Source organism: Mesocricetus auratus, unplaced genomic scaffold (assembly GCF_017639785.1).
Source record: "Mesocricetus auratus isolate SY011 unplaced genomic scaffold, BCM_Maur_2.0 Super-Scaffold_100707, whole genome shotgun sequence".
Taxonomy (NCBI): Eukaryota; Metazoa; Chordata; class Mammalia; order Rodentia; family Cricetidae; genus Mesocricetus; species Mesocricetus auratus.
In genome coordinates this window covers 2,476,376-2,493,034 of record NW_024429269.1, presented here as the reverse complement: position 1 = coordinate 2,493,034, position 16,659 = coordinate 2,476,376, and the positions used below count along the sequence as shown (strand labels likewise).

The 16,659-nt window shown below is 48.1% G+C and overlaps 1 protein-coding gene across 1 annotated transcript in view; it reads right to left on the bottom strand.

Annotated features, from left to right (window-relative positions):
• Nucleotides 1-241: 241 nt before the first annotated feature.
• Nucleotides 242-16,659, bottom strand: part of Scara3 (scavenger receptor class A member 3) — a 30,535-nt gene continuing 14,117 nt past the window's right edge. Inside the window, exons 2-6 of the mRNA XM_005075250.4 lie at nucleotides 16,538-16,636; nucleotides 15,279-15,398; nucleotides 12,658-12,756; nucleotides 10,184-11,227; nucleotides 242-2,085 (exon numbers count right to left, since the gene is read on the bottom strand). Of these exons, the coding sequence (XP_005075307.2) occupies nucleotides 1,634-2,085; nucleotides 10,184-11,227; nucleotides 12,658-12,756; nucleotides 15,279-15,398; nucleotides 16,538-16,636 (1,814 nt within the window). The 3' untranslated portion in view covers nucleotides 242-1,633. The remainder of the gene's footprint in view (nucleotides 2,086-10,183; nucleotides 11,228-12,657; nucleotides 12,757-15,278; nucleotides 15,399-16,537; nucleotides 16,637-16,659) is intronic.

Genomic DNA, 16,659 nt, shown 5'->3' with positions numbered 1-16,659 from the left:
ATGACTACAGGGTCTAGCTGCAAGCTTTAGGGGGATGCACTGTTTCCAGCTTGGCCTTGCCCTTGGTGACCATTTCTTAGGCTCTTGCTTGGGCTTCACTGTCAAGAGCTCCAGCAGGTCTCAGTTCTCAGATTCTGCAGCAGAACCCTTGACAGCGATTCCCCTCTGAAGGCTACTACGGAATGGATCCCAGGAGGAATCACTTCCTCAGGTTGGGTACAAACGCCAGAAGACACATCCCTCCTGGAAACAGCTCTTTACTGGGCCAGTGCTACTGTGTCACATGATATTATCATAGGTAGACAGGGCAATGATACAGCAGGGGGTAGGTGGGTGTCATAAGTAGACAGGACAATGATACAGCAGGGATTAGGTGGGTGATGCAAGCCAGTTGCACACTGATGTTGAGGAGGATGGTGGTGCAGAGGCTTTGAGCAGGAAGAAGACAATGTCTTTGAGGCAGTGCAAGGGAGGAGACAGCTCTGCCCTTTGCCCAGGAGCATCTAAGTCTGCTGGAGTCTGAAGGAGCAGGGCAGCTTTACAGAAAGTGAGTCAAGACAATCCAAGCCTTTCCCAGCATCCCTTTCTGCCAGTGTGTGCAAGATGCTCATGAAAGACGGGAAGTAACGTCAAAGGCTCCTTGTGCGTGTTCAGGCTCTTCCCATGCCTAGTACAGACTGCTGCTCACGTGGGAAAGAGCTCCAGTCTTCTTAGGTTGTGGTGGGGTGAGGTCAACGTTCATCTGTGGATAGGACAGCCACGAGTAGGAGGCAAGAGCTGCCCTGTTATCAGGATGGGCCCTGTTACAGCTTCTTCCTCTCTGGCCACTGCAGACAAGCCCCACTGGGAACATGGCATGGCAGCCTAGGTTGAACAAGGGCTGACTTTGCAGAGAAGCTTCACCCCTGCCCTGTCCTCCCACCTCATCCCTGTGGTCTTCCTGGGAGCTGGACAGCAGACAAGCAGAATGTTCTGGGGCCTGCAGGGTCTCTCTCTGCAGATGAAACTCCACTTGGGTTCTTTCCAGGCCACTCCTGAGATGCAGAGGTAAGACTGAAGAGAGGAATGTTCTGAATGTGTGAATAAAATCGCTCTGAGCTTGTCAGAGGCACCGTGCACAGGGCCTGAAGATGCCAGTCAGGCAGAGTTCTCCTGCCCTGTGTGGGGCAGGGCAACTTCCTGTGACTCTGTTCCCATGGCTGTTGGGAGAGGCTCCTTAGAGTATCAACTATAATGTTCCAAAGGTTTCCCTGGATATTTTCAAGAATAGGAAGAAGCTTCTGGCTAGTGTGGGTGTTAAGTCACTGCAGAGACTTGAACTAGTTACCATCTAAGATATCTAAGATATTTTTCCGTAGGTAGCCACCTCACTAGCAGGCTGTCACAGGAAGGTGGGGAGGGGGTCCTTCTCCTCCTAAACAGCCGTGGAAACCCAGTAGGTTCTCCCTGGCCAGCAGAGAAACAGGGGTAGACAGCGAGTTGTTTTCCTGGGATACAGTCATTATTGGGGAGCTTAAAGCTATACAGTCAGTTCTAAGAGACACCCTCATATCAGGATCAAAGAACAATGATTGTAGATAGTAGGCCTTTCTGGTCCCCAACCTGTGTTGCAGCATCAGGCCAAAGACCTCTTTCAGTAGGGGCTCTGGTTCCCTGGAGGGCCTGGAGGCCCAGGTAACCCAGGGGGACCCTGGATGCCTGGTTCACCCTTAGGCCCTGTGGCCCCTCTCTGGCCAGGTGACCCTGTCTTTCCTGAAATCCCTGGCTTTCCCTGAGGCCCTGAGGGTCCTGGAGACCCTGGGGGCCCCTCTGGCCCTGGGGGCCCCACATCTCCTTTGGGGCCTGGCTGCCCCCTTGGCCCTCCAGTGCCAAAGCTGCCCTTTGAACCTTTGAGTCCCGAAAAGCCTCGGGGTCCAGCTGGCCCTCTCTCTCCCACAGGTCCTGGATCCCCAGGTGGCCCCTGAGGACCCTGACGTCCTGGGGACCCCAAGCTGCCAGAATCCCCCTTGGGTCCTCTGTTACCAAGAGGTCCTTTTATGCCTGCATCCCCTTTGAGTCCTCTTGGTCCTGGAGGTCCGGGGACACCTAGGGTTGGATGAAAGAAGAGACAGGTAGGTCACTCATGAGGCTTTCTGTAAGCAGAGTGGGCACAGGGACAGCTGAAGTTCAGAGAGAAGCTTGGTCCAGGGCAGCTGCCGCTGAGCTATTGGATGACGCTTTACTGTCGCTGGAGTGGTGGTTGGACCAGTAGGTTCTGTGCAACATGTGTCAGTGCCCTACGTTGGACCTGCTGTACTGCTAACACTGCCAGTTCTGACATCCAGGGTATCTGCAGCTTCACACACAGCTAGCAGGACCGAGAGCAGGCCTGTATGTGTGTGTGTGTATGTGTGTGTGTGTGTGTGTGTGTGTGTGTGTATGTGTGTGTGGGTGGGTGGGTGGATGGGTGAGGGCAGGGTAATCCAGGATGCTCCCATCCTGCCCAAGGGCAGCCTGACCTTCTCTACCTCCTGTGGATTTTGATTGCTGTTTTCACTCTCTGCCCTACCTCCTGGGACCTCTTGGACCTCTGGGATCAGGGCGGTGGAATTGGGGATACAGAGGAAAAAGTGAACAAGATAAGACCTAACTCACAGAAGCATCCCAAAGAAAGGGCTACCTCTCCAGCAAGTCCACTCTGATCACCCCAACTTCTCCTAGGAGGCCCTGAGGCTGCTTCTTTCTGAGCCTTTAAAGAATGCAGAGATCAGTGCAGCGAAAGCCAGCGCTAGGTGTGTATCTCATGGACTCGGTTAAACCAGTCTCAGAAAGACAGTGAGAGTAATTTCTTACATCTTAGCACTGGGCATACACCCTGGTATGCAGTCAGCGGAGCTTGCAGTTTCTGAGAAGAGGCCATGTCTCAATCTGTGAACCTCTATTATAGGCCTGATGATGGAGAGAGATATGACTTTCAGCATGAAGGCCATGCCAGGAGTCGAATGGCCGGCCTCCCCCCTACCTGTCTATGTAAGTCTGAGAGTCGCCACTGCTCAGATCTATACCAGCTCTGAGGATACACGGCCCCACTCTGCCAGGTCATGTAGAATGACTTAAGGTGACAGTGGGTGGTCTTAGGTGGGACAGTTGTGGAGAAAAGAGCTCCAGCTATTGTGGAGGCAAGGCTCAATGCAGACCTAGTTTTCTACAGTCTCTGTGTGGGTGATGGCAACTTTGAATCCCAGAACCTGACTCAGATCTCCATGAGAACTCTGCTGGCACCCCAGACACTCTGCAATACAGTGTTGAAAGTTTGTGAGTTAGGTGGGATCTAGTCCAAATCCTTCAACTAAAACCTGGAGAGTGAAGTGAAATTCCATTTGTAGGCTGGAGACTGGTCCCGTTGGTAAAATGCTTGCTGGGTTTGAGGATTTGAGTTCAATTCCTAGAACTCGTGTTGGGTATGGTGGCCTGTTTCTAGTCCTGGGGGTGGGGTGGGAGTGGGGTTGGAGACAGGTGGATCCCTTGAGTTTTCTTGGCTAGCCTGTCTAACCTAATTGTTAAACTCCAGGCTAATGAGAGACCCTGTCTCAAAAAACAAGGAAGATGTTTCCTAAGGAACAAAATCTGAGGTCCACATACATCTGCATATACAAATGGACCTACAAGGACCTCTCTCTCTCTCTCTCTCTCTCTCTCTCTCTCTCTCTCTCTCTCTCTCTCTCTGTGTGTGTGTGTGTGTGTGTGTGCGCGCGCGCGCGCGCGCGTGCGTGTGCATGTATACAATTCTAAGGGCTTCTTGAGTGGAGACTAGAACTCAGTGAGATCTTTGAGAGAAAGAATGCTGTGTGCCAATTGCTGAGAGCTCTCTAAGTTTCCAGAATCTTATTCTATGGTCCTGGATCACCATCATCCTGGCTGATGTGACCCACAGTCCCTTGCTCCCCACCCTCTGCTGTTCCCTGAGTCTCCTTCTCAAAGTGTTTCTATGTAGAGCCAGGTCAGTGAATATCTATTATGACCTAAACTGGAAACCAGAGCCTGGACAGTCAGGCCCATTAGAGCCAATAAAAACCTTCAGGCAGCTCCTGCCACGGCCTGCCATGGGACGAGGTTCCTCCTCAGCTCACGTGGCATGCCAGCAGAGGTGGCTGGAGGCTGAAGACAGCTGCTGAGTGATGGTAGCAGCCTGGCATTGGAGAAAGCAGGAGACAGGACCTGCCCTTTGATTCCCAGAGAGTCCCTCATTGCAGTTACCAGCGCAGCACAGGCCCAAGCTGATGCCCATGCAGGGTCCACCTCCCCCAGCCTGGCAGGTCTCTCTGGGAACTGGCAAAATCACAGTGCCTGTCCTTATTCTGCTCCTGGCATCTGGACTAGCTGAGATTTGGAGAAGCAGAGGGCCATTCAGCAGTGGAGAGGCTCTGTGAGGCTGTGTGACTTACAGAGCGATGTTGGGCAGTCCTTCCCTTTTCCAGAACTCAGAGTTCAACAGAGAACAGTACTAAATACCATCTGTGCATACAGCTGAGTTAATGTATCACACACAGCTTAAGCTCTTAATATAACTTTGCAAACTGAATATCAAAGTGCCCTGTGACTCTACAGCCCCTTGTCCTGACTCCCGACCCCATGACTAGGTGGGCATTTGTGTCATGTCTCTGTTCTTGCTCCTTCTTGGCAGTTCCTTTGGATTCGTCCTCCACCTGTCACGGAAACAGAGACTTCTCCAAGTCCTCTAGCTCTCCATTCTTTTTGACTTTGGGTAGAAGTGACTGCACCCCATGTCCAGTCTGAGGATCTCATCATAACAAGGCTGCTATACCCTGCCCCCAGGCCATCTGATATACCTCACCTTCTCCTTGGTGCCCATTTTCTCTAGCACTACTGTCTCCTGGAAAGGGCCTCTCCTCCTTGACCCAGAGGAGCATAGCAGTCACTGGGAGGGTATGTAGGCTCTCCATGCCAACAGCAAAGAAGAAAGGGCAGAGATAAAAGTCTGCCCTCCCCACCACTCATTCCCCGAGTTCCTTTCCATGGCAGATCCAAGCCTTCTTTCCTGGAGGGAGGACTGTGTGCCCATCATGCTTGGGTAGACAATTGGGCAGAAGCCTGAGTCCCGGACATACCACTCATCCCCTTGTCCCAAGCATGAGTGCGAGGAGGCCCCAGAAGAGAAAGTCCCCCTCTTTCCATGCACACTCTTGCGGCCTCCACCGCTGCTCCATCTCTGAGAGCCCAGATGTGTCTGTGGCATCAGCGGGAGGAGAGTAAGTAATGGGCCTCTTCCCTCAGCCACCACTTCTGCCCCCCAGCATTCCCCGAAAGGGATTCCTGGGTCTCTTTCTTCTAGTCTGGGGCTTTCTGAAGAGGGGGGACTCTACATTCAAAGGCAGGAGGATTGGGAGTTCTGGGCTCCCATCCTGGCCTACATAGGGTCTAGATAGCAAGATAATAAGAGCTTGTCTCAAGAAAAAGCATTTGCCTAAAATGTGCAAGGTCCTGAATTCTATCCTTAGAACTTACATTTTAAAAAAAAGCAAAGCAAAACAAAACACACGGCTGGGATCTTGGAAAGACTCCTTTCTTAGATGTTCAGATGAATCATAAGACTTGTGAGATTGTGAGGAGGGGGAGCCCTGTCCATCCCAGGACAAAGTCAACAACCAGCAGTTAGCACCACGGGAAGGAAGATGACTCGGGTTGAAACCAAGGCTCCACCAGGATAGAATTCCAGTGACCTGTCAGTAGTAATGAGACACTGGTGTGGGCCGAGTACAGGGCAAAGATGAGGAGAGCTCAGAACTGCTCTGAGTAGCCAAGAAGCAAACACCAGCATGGTGGCTGAGGTAAGGAGTCCCAGGGAGGCCCATCATTATTCATGAAGCTACAGGCTGTAATTAGGCCCTTGGGCCCATTAGGAACCAGCCACAACTGATTGCATGTCTGAGGTAAGCAGAGTGGGTGGTGGTTCTGTGGTCCATACTTGGGATTAGGGAAGATGAAAGAAATAGAAGTGGCTGGGAGAATCTAGTATCTCAAAAAATAACCCTGCCCAGCCATGGTATAGTGAGCCACTGGTAGGAGGGGTCCACAGTGCCTATTGTAGTCAGCTCACAAAGACAGAAGGAACTGGAAATGGAGATGGTTCCTTGGGTGTCTGGCCCAATGGAAGATGCCCTGTCCTGAACACGGAGACCTGGGTTGGAATGCTGTCTCTGGCATTAGCATGTTAGGTGGCTGGGCTTGATCTCTCTCTCTCTCTCTCTCTCTCTCTCTCTCTCTCTCTCTCTCTCTCTCTCTCTCTCTCTCTCTCTCTCTCTCTCTCTCTCTCTCTCTCTCTCTCTCTCTGTTTCTGTCTTTCTCTGTGTCTCTGTCTCTCTCCGTTCTGTGACTCCATTGACATCATCCAGCGATTCTCAGTCCTAGCTGTGCTCAGCAAAAGAGCACCTAGAAAATGCTGATGAAATTATTTGCCTGTTGAGGGTGGGCTGGTGTGTAACATCCTACACTGCTACCCAAGAGTAGGAGAACTGTTAGAGGTGATGCAGAGCATCTTCCAGGGAGTTCTGGAGTGACACCAAGGACTGAGGTACTGGAAGAAGGCTCTCCCTGGTGCCAGCCTGCCACCCTCTGCTGCTTCTCCTCTCAAAGTGCTGTGGGGAGTGATCATTCTGTATAGAGAGTCTGAAAAACCAAATGAAAGAGAGCATCTAGGGCACCAAAGAAAGCTCTCAGCAGCTTTACAAAGCTGGGCAGACAAAAACGGGGCTCACAGCTACTAACCCTTCTTCGCCTGCATGCACAGCCCCTGTGCCTAAACAGAACTGTTTTTCCCTTCTTTAAAATAAAATTATTTGCCAGATAGTGGTAGTTCACACTTTTAATCCCATAACTCCAGAGACAGAGGCAGGTGGATCTCTGTGAGTTCAAGGCTAGTCTGGTCTACAAAGCAGGTTCCAGGATAGCCAGAGCCGTTACATAGAGAAAGCCTGTCTCGAAAAACCAAAAAAAAAAAAAAAAAAAAAAAAAGAAAAACCAAAAAAATTTTTTTATTTATTGTACATGTATATAGTATTTGCTTGCATATGTGTGAGCACATGCTCTGAAATCAGAGGACCACTTGCTGGCGTCAGTTTCTCCTTCCACCTCGCAGGCTCTAGCTAGTGAACTCAAGTTACCACATTTAGTAGCAGGCACCTTCACCTGACAAGCCTACCTTGTCAGCTTTGGTGTTCCCTTTTTACCATGTCAACTCCTGAATCCTTGTGGGTTACAGCAGGATATAGCAGGTGGTGCTTACAGAACAAGTTTTCAAGTTTAATTCCTTGCACACTTGGCATCTACCCTCCATTCATACTTTCAATTATTAATTCATTAAGTGAACACTTCCAGAGTACCTTTAGGGCCCATGGATTGTTAGACTATTCACATAGGAAAAGCTTATGTCATCAATATATTGTTGTCATCTCATATTAACACACCCTTTTTAGGTTCATATGATTGTTGCCACTGAACCTCACAATGACCCTGTGTGGTACTGGCAGAACAGGCATTAATGATCTTTTTTGTGTTGGTTAGTTTTAACTGTCAACTTGACACAACCTAGAATTTCCTGTGAAGAGAGTTTTAATAAGGAATTATCAAGATCAGGTAAGTCTTGAGGCATGTCTGGTGGTTTTTTGTTTTGTTTTGTTTTGTTTTTATTGTTAATTGACATAGGAAGGCACAGTCCCTTGTGGGCAGCACCATTACCTAAGCAAGGAGGTCCTTGACTAGGTAGAACAGTGTAAGAAAGGAGAAACCCAGCTGAGAGAGGACAAGCAATTAAGCTAATAGGCCTCAATGGATTAATTGCCCTCTGCTCTTGACTGTTAATGTGACTAGCTGCTTGAGTTCCTGCCTGACTGTCTCTCAGTGAAGGGCTGTAATCTGGAATTGAAAGTCAAATAAACCTTTTCTCCCCTACGTTGCTTTTTGTCAAAGCAACAGAAATGAATGTAGGACAGGGTGGGTGAGGAGACTGAGTTGAAAGTGATGAAGAGCTCTACCCATCACTCAGCTAAGGAGCAGTGGGGCTTTTTTTTTTTTTGCCTCTAACTCCAAAAGGATAGTCCTATAGTCCTAGCAGAGACACTGTCTAGCACAGACATTGTCTAGCACAGACATAAAAATTATTGTAGAGACTAGGGAGAGATAAGGATTCTAGGAGAGGTGTAACCAGTGCGCAGGCACCACAGGTTTTCTCTTTAGTAAATGGAGGCTTGGAATTAGAGCTGGAAGGGGCTGGTCCTACCCTTTCATTTACAGATGACAGAGCACAGTTGGAGAGATGAAGTAAGTTTGCCTAAAGTCCCAGAGCAAATTATAACCCAGCCTCCTTTCCTTTAGTAGGTGCTTGGCAGCCCCTTCACTGCCTGTGTCCCTGCCATCCATCTCCTTACCTGCGTTCTAACTATCAGCTCTACACCGGCCAGACAACCATTCACTGTCAGCTCCAGTGCCAGAGACTCAGGGCCTGTCTGAGGGTGAGGGATTAGTTCTCTCTAGGGTGAGGTGTGCAATTTACCTGGAAAGATTCTTCCAGATAGGAGAAGTTGTGCATGTGCTGACTTAAAGATCAGGGGGAATGTTGGTCAACAGACACAACTTAAAATTGCACCTTATGGGCCACACACATACATCCATCCTCTCAGTGAAATGATGTGGGAAGCTTTCAGTTCCCATGAAAATACTCAGGACTGAAAATACTCAGGACTGGGCTTTGTTGTAAACATAAAATAAAACAACAATTAAACATGTTCTCCCCACCCACTCCATCAGTCTATATCAACAAGAAAATGAGCTCAGTGGCCATAGAAACATGAAGATGATGAATTGAGGGTCCTATGTACTCAAACAGATGTCCCACCATGCTTAAGATGCAGTTTTGGAATGATAACGCTGCTATGATCAAGAGAGTAGCAAATGTCATTCTCCCAAGATTCCTCTGGGTACTGTCTCTGTCTCCTCCATTCTCCATCCCTTGCCCTATAGTGAAGCAGGACCTAAGTAGAAATGTCTGAGATATTTGCTTTCAGCATCATGCTCTCAGCTGTCCTGAGTGGATAGTGGACACATCTTTGAAGAACTACATAGTGCACTAGGAATGTGTGTGTGTGCGTGTGTGTGTGTGTGTGTGTGTGTGTGTGTGTGTGTGCTCATGCGTACAAATGTGTGCTTGTGTGTTCGTGCATGTGTGAATATATGTACATGTCATTGGCCAGGAAACATATCAGGTGTTTTTCTCAGTTGATCTCCAGCAAATGTTATGATCTGCCTGTCTGCCTAGCCACCACTTAACTATCATCTATCTTCCTACATTCTAGTAGTTCTTTTTTTTCCTGGAGAATTCTGGTGAATATAGGAACTTAGGGAGATATAGGAGAAGGAGGCAGAGTGATGGGTCTCTGGGGGATGAATAGTTGGATGGGCAGACAAAAGCATTAATGAAGGGGCAGAAAGGGAGGAAGCGAGCACAGATGGTTTCTAAAAGACAAGATACTTGCTTGTGTGGACTAAAGAAATCCATGAACACATCAAATTTTCTTTGAAAGGTAAAGTTAGAAACAATATCACTTTCACCAAGAGGTCTAAAAGTACCTCCCTTCTTTAATTTGTTCCTTTTGCTGAGACGAGGTTTCACTTTATGTGGATGAGACTTAGAGTGTAGTCAGTCCTAGCTAGCCTTAAATCCATAACTCTCCTGCCTCAGCCTCCTGAGTGGTGGGATTATAATTTAGCTCTCAAAGACAGAATTTTTAAACATTAAAAGATGATTTCTTTTTACTTGCGTATGTGTGTGCCTACCATGTGTGTACATGTGCCTGTGGAGTCCAGAAGAGGGCTTTGGATCCCCTGACAAGTGTTTGTCAGCCTCCTTACATGGGTGCTGGGAACTGAACCAGGTCCTCTGTAAGAGCAGCATGTGTGATTAACCACTGAGCCCCTCAAAGGCATTTCTTCAAGTTGCCTGCTGCCTTGGGAATTGGTTACAGGGCGATTTCAGCAATCTGTTTCCCTATCCAGCACCCTCTGTTTAGCATCTTCTGTCTGGCATCCTCTATCTATGTACACACTATTGGAGATTTCCCTAAAATCATGTGCTTCTGTATATAGAAATAACCCCGAGTCCCTGGAGAGCCCCGCCCATCCCTCCTCTTACCTCTGATAATGGTGACATTTCGAAGGATTTCTCCATGCTGTGTGTCCACAGCCTTCATCTCCTCCATGATCATGGAGAGGTTTCGGACATTGAAGTCCAACCGAGCACTGAGCAGACTGAAGCGCTCCCTGAGCAGGTCTGTGGTGCCCAGCATGAGGGAGACAGACTTATTTAGGTAGTAGAGTTCCTCAGCATGGGTGTGGAAGCCCAGCGTGCAGGACAGCCGCACATCGTCCAGGTACTTGAGCATGCTATGTACGTGATTGTCAGTGGCGTTGATATTGGTGAAGATGGTGCCGATTTCGATCTCGTGTGAAGTCATGCGTCCTTCCAGAGACTCAAACCTCTCTACTGTGCGGTTCTGGGCATATCGGGTGTGGTACTGGAGGTCATGCATGTTCTCCTCATGGTCATCCAAAAAGGACGAGATATTGTCCAGCTGTAGCTGCAGGCCCATGACCTGCAACACCAGGTCATGCATGCTCTCAGAATTCTGGCTAATGCGCTGTGAAGAGGCCCCCAGGGTGGCCTGAATGGCCTTGACCATTTCTCCAGTCTTGGCAGAAGTGCTGCGCAGACCTCCAAAGAGCCTTGTGTAGTTCTGCCAGTCTGTGACCATCTTCTGGAGGGTCAGGGTTTCCTCATCTGTCTTCCGCTGGATCCCACGGATCCACTCAGCGGTCTGGCCCACTGTGAAGTTGATCTGGTGTACAGCCGCCCTAACATCATAGCACTCCTGGGTGAGGTCCTTCAGAGTGGTGTCCATGCCTGCTGTGGTGGCCTGCCAGCCCCTCACCTGTGCCAGGAAGAGTCCCAGGGACTGATTTACCTGGTGGATGGAGAAGGAACAACTGCCCATCTCCTGGGAGATTTGACTGCTTGTGCTGGAGAGCAGTTCATGGGCCTGGGAGGTCTGGTCCAGCTGGACCTCCTGGGCCAGCAGCATCTTCTGAAGCCCCTCGAGCTCCTCTTGGAGCTTCCTGATCTCCTGCCCCAGCTGCCCAGCCTCACGGCAAAAGGAGCAATTGTTCAGGGCTTTTGGGTCTTCAGGAGAAAAGGGGACAACATTTTCAGTTAAATGGGACAAAGGTGCTTCGTGTGTGTGTGTGTGTGTGTGTGTGTGTGTGTGTGTGTGTGTGTGTACATGTTTATGTGCATGCAGGCTTACATGCACATGTGTAGAGGTCTAAGGACAACTTTAGGTGTTGTTCCTTGGGTGCCATCTATCTTGATTTTTGAGACAGATCCTCTGGATGGCCTGGAGCTTGTGAAGCAGGCAAGGCTGGCTGGCAAGTGAACTCCAAGAATCCACCTGTTTCTGTTACCCTAGCACTGGGACCACAAGTGCTTGCTACTACACCCACCATTTCCATGTGGATTCTTGGGGCTAAGCTCAGGTAACAATGCCTGTATGCCTGAGTTATCCCCCTAATCACACAGGCACTTCCTGAAATGCAGGCACAAGGAACTGACAAGTGACTGCCAGACCCTGCTTCCTTTCCTGCCGTGAGAATCCCTCTCAGAATTTTCTGCAGAATCCCATCTTTACCATCTGAAGAGCAGGATTTTGGATATTTTCCCCACAGTATCATTGCATTCTCAAGATCTTAGTGACTGTTCTGAGGTGACCAAGAACCTCCATTTTGCACTCCATTTAAACATTTCTACATGTATTTTAATATCTGTTGTCTTGGTTGATATCTCATAATGTATTTGTGGGGAAGGTGGCCTTGGTGAGTTTTTTCCCCCTGTGATGCCTGAGAAATAAGACAGAAAAGTAGCTTGCCAAACAGAACTCTATTATTAGGTATTAGGACAGCATTTTCTATTTGCAACGGAGATGATCTTTTTAAAATTTTTATTTATTTATTTATTTATTTTTGTGATTTTATGTGCATTGATGTTTTGCCATGGGTGTTGGGTCTCCTGGAACTGGAATTACAGACAGTTGTGAGCTGCCATGCAGGTGCTGGAAATTGAAACTGAATCCTCTCGAAGAGCAGTCAGTGCTCTTAACCACTAAGCCATATCTCCAGCCCCCAAAGATGGTCTCTAGACCCATATCCGCTATGGTTCCTGCTGACTCACTCTCAGAATGTTTCTGATTGGAGAACAAAAGAGAGACAATTGTGAACTCTGTTGTGGCTTAAGGCAGGTGACTCGGAAGGGGCTCATAGAGCAGGAGGCTTTGCAAGGTCTTAGAAATCATCTGAGATGCATGGGGGCATTTTGAGAATGGACCATGCTCACTTTCCTTGTCTGCCTTTGGTTTGTGGCTAGATCAATGGCCCGTATAGAAACGCTGCCCCAGTCCCTGTTGCATCCCAGCATCCCAGCCCTCCTTAGATGGATGATGCTCAATCAGAGAGGGAAGCAGGGATCAGTGGCTGGTCTGAGAGAGTAGGCAGCACCTGTCCATCTTTTGATAACATAGAATGGAGGGCTCTGTGTGCTTGTGGACACTAGAATCTTACCCAGTCCTTGAAGATTTTCTTGCATTGACACAAGCTTCTTATTATAGATGGACTGGGCCAAGGAGATGTCTTCTGAGAGAGAGTCCACCTTCCTAAAAACTGGGGGAAACAGAAGAGACACCAGGCTGGGTCATAGTTCAGAAATAGCCATCATTGGTGAGATCATTTTTATCAGTCTGCCACTGAAACCATGTGTGCTTTTCCCAGGAGAAAGGCTTCCCAAAGACCAAGCCAAGCTTCTTTCTACCTGAGTTCAGCACATGTCCCATTACAAGAGTAATAACTCGCTTACCAGCCCAGGTTTTAGAGACAAGACCTCCTCATAAGACAGGACAGGAAAAATTCACAAACATATACAGATAAAATTACTCTTAATTCCACCAGCCAGAGAGCACTAACTGTCATCAGTATCTTCAAATATCTATTTCTTCTAGTGATGTGTCCATGGATACTCCCTTGACAGTCACATAGATACACAGTTTAGAAAATAGAATGCAAAACTGTGCTGCTCTGATATCCCATATGCTTTCTCTTAATTGACTTTTATAATTATGGCATCACAGGCATTTTTCTTCTTCTTGCCACCTTCTCATTCTTTCTTTGGAGGGCCTATGGTTGGTTTTTCAGGAGCATTTTCCTATTGAGGTTTAAAAATGACTTTAAAATCATAGCCTTTGGTGTCTTCACCATTGTTTAAGAGTGATCTATTTAAGAGTACATCAGGGGTATAAAAAGTCCTCTGTCACTGAGGACATTCAAGGTACCTCCTCTCCTAAGATTATGAGCAAAATCTGCTGTATAGATACAACCAATGATCCATCTTAGAAATAACCTTTATCTATGACAGCTGTGAGGACATGATTTTTTCCCTTGTGATGAATGTTTGGACTCTAACCCTTTGATTTGTACAAACCCTTGGTACAAGATTTCCTCTAGAGCCTATGGTACCATCCCGTTTAGACTCAGATTGATACACAGTCAGTTGGGTGACTTTAGGCAGGTCAACGAACTTTTCCAGAGTGAACAGAGTCATCTACAAAATGAAATCATGGAGGTAGTGACCACAAACCTTTATGGTTTCAAGTAATTTAGAATCTCTGGGCTCTCGTGAACATTGTATATCTCAGATCTCTCAAGAGGTCGAATTAATTAGTAATAGTGACATGTCTGAGAGATCCTAGGGACAATCTCACATACTGTTGGGTTGGGGTAGCACTTTACAGTTGGCAATAGTTACTCTATTTGATCCTTCTCTCAATTAAGAGTCATATGCAGATAAAGGAAAATAAATAGACTCCATAATTGCTATTATGACTCCAATGCTTCGTAATGTCTACTGGGCCACCAGCCAGGGGCTCATTCCATATATTCTCCCTATTCCCTGCACATTTCACATTTTGTAATTATATATTAATTTGTTTAGGCATTGCCCTTATTTTTTTCTGCCTTCTCATCTTTTTATGGTGTCAATGTGAAATGTGCACCATAGGCTAATGTTCATGAACACTTGGTGCCCAACTGGTGGCACTGTTTTGGAAGGTACAGCCCATGAGAGGTGGAGCCTCACTGGAGACAATAGGGCACTGGATTGGGCTTCAAGATTTTCATAGCTGGGCCCAACCTTCCTTCTTCCCTCTGCCTTCTGCCTGAACAGGCAATGTGTTTGGTCATCTCCTCCTGCTGCCATGCCTTACCCACCATGATGGACTGCTCTCAAATGATAAGCCAAAATGAATCCTGCCTCCCTGAAGTTGCTTCTCGTCATAGCAAAAAGAAATGTAACTAATACGGCCAGTGTTGGTTCCCAAATACCCTCAGCCAGGAGCAGGACCAAGTGCCTTTCCAGGAGGGTGCTCACTCTCAGGGACAGTACCTTGGGTGAAGGTCACTCAGGCCTCCATTGCTTCTCACTACTCCCAGCCTTGACACTGGTCTCAAGCAGGTTGGGACAAACAGATCTCAGTATGATGTGACCAAACCGATTTTAGACAATTTACCTTAAACTCTTAGAATCTAGAATATACCTGAGCCTGGCCTACGACAGCACCATGGTCATACCAACTGCACTGTGTATGAAAATCCCCAAACTTGTGTCTCCTGGCCTCACTGCAGTACTCTGATTTTGCAAGTCTTAGTAGGACCCGGGAATTTATAGTTTAATGAATTCTGAAGGTAATCTTGATGCAGGTGGTACCCAGCCTTATCTTGAGCAACACACATAGAGACCATGAACAGCCATAGAAGTCACTTCATCCAGTGGTCACAACCCAGGGCTCTAAAACAGATTCACCAAGACAGTTGAAAATTACTGATTCACTGTTACCCTGGGAATAGGAGGGGACATCGGTAGGTCTGAAAATTCCCACATGATTCCAACACAGACCTGTCTAACTTGTCTGGTTTTTTTCTTCTACTCAAAGTCTTACAGCTAACTGTCAACCAGAGATTAGAAGTAAGTCTAATCTCCTAGTGTATTAGCCACAATGATGTCCGAGCCAGGATGATGCTTGTCTGGGTGACAGGTGACAGATGGGGAGTGCTTGTCTCCACAGGGGTGTTTTTGGTGTAGACACCCAATCAGCCTCTCCCCTGCAACCAGGATCAAGGAATTCTGAACTCACCCAGAGAGGCCAGCACAGCCACAGCCACGAGGAGCAGAGCCAGGAAGAGGTACAGAATCCTCACTGATGTGTGCAAAGACAGGTTTTTCTGACAGCGGCTGCAGTGGGGTCCCGACCGGCCTGCAGAGGACAAAAGGATGGCAGCGGCTTGGGTCAGTGGCAAAGGCTGGAGTGGCACGCTCAGTTCCATGTTCCTGTTCTAGCCTGCCTCCGTCACTTTTCAGGCCAGGCTCACACCTGGAGTTTCCCACTTCTATCCCTTACTTACTCCCACCTAGACTGACTTTCTAGAACTTTCTGGAAAAGAAGAGACAGAGACCACTCCACTCCCTCCTTACCAGTCATTCTTTCTTGGCAGTATCTTCATCCAGCTCACAGAGTGAGCTACACTGGTCCTACCGATGATCCCCTATCCCAGGAGCCTGCTCGCCTCCTTGCCCAGTACTATTTATGCTCTATTGGGTGCTCAACATAACCCAGTTTGCCCAAGACATTCTGGGTTAGAGCATTGAGACTCTCCTGCCATGGGAATGCCTCAGAAGGGGCAAATCCTGATGCTTTACAGAGAGTTTCAGTGTTAATTTGGCCACCAGTTTTCAAATTGGACAAATAAGTTGTGGTTGTCTTGGAAGCCAGACAAGGACTTAAAGTCCACCAGTCAGGTTGCTGCACAGAGGGAAGAGGGAGCAGGTAATCCTGGGAACTCTGGGAGGTGACCAGTGCCCACTGAGAATATAGGATGGCCCCAAGGTGAGCTCGGTTTAGATGCAAATGATGATTGCCACAAGTGATTACAAACTTAGCGCCTGGTCCACATGGCACACTAGAATAAATTCAAATTTCTGAGGGCAGGCCTGGGGCATCGATGGGTAAGTACACGGTCTAGTCAAGGAAAGAACACAGGTGTAATCTATACCAAATGCCACTGAGGGCCTTAGTCCAACCAGCAACTCAAATAGCATGAGCTACAAGGCAGAAGACAGACCTTGGGCACAGAGTGTCTGGTTAGGGGAGGTGGTAGGGGTACCTATAAGGACTCAGGTGGAGCCCTGGAGGCATATCACGCATGACAAATACTGCTTTTGTCCATCCTGCACAGTCCCAGCCCACACAGCTCCGCCCTTCACTCTCCAAGGGGCAGTGGGAAATGAGAGCGAGATTTCAGAAGCCACATATCTGGACACATTGCTCACCAGTCTGAAGATGAAGGCAGAGAACTCTCAGCTCACAGAGTACATAGGGGGTCCCTGAGTACTTGCCTTCTTGGGTGCATGGGAAGGATGGCATTTCCTCATCTTCACCAACCAGCTCCTCTTCAGTGACGCACAGTACATCCCTGTCACCGCCAGCTGATCTCACTACAATGGAACCAGCTGGGTCA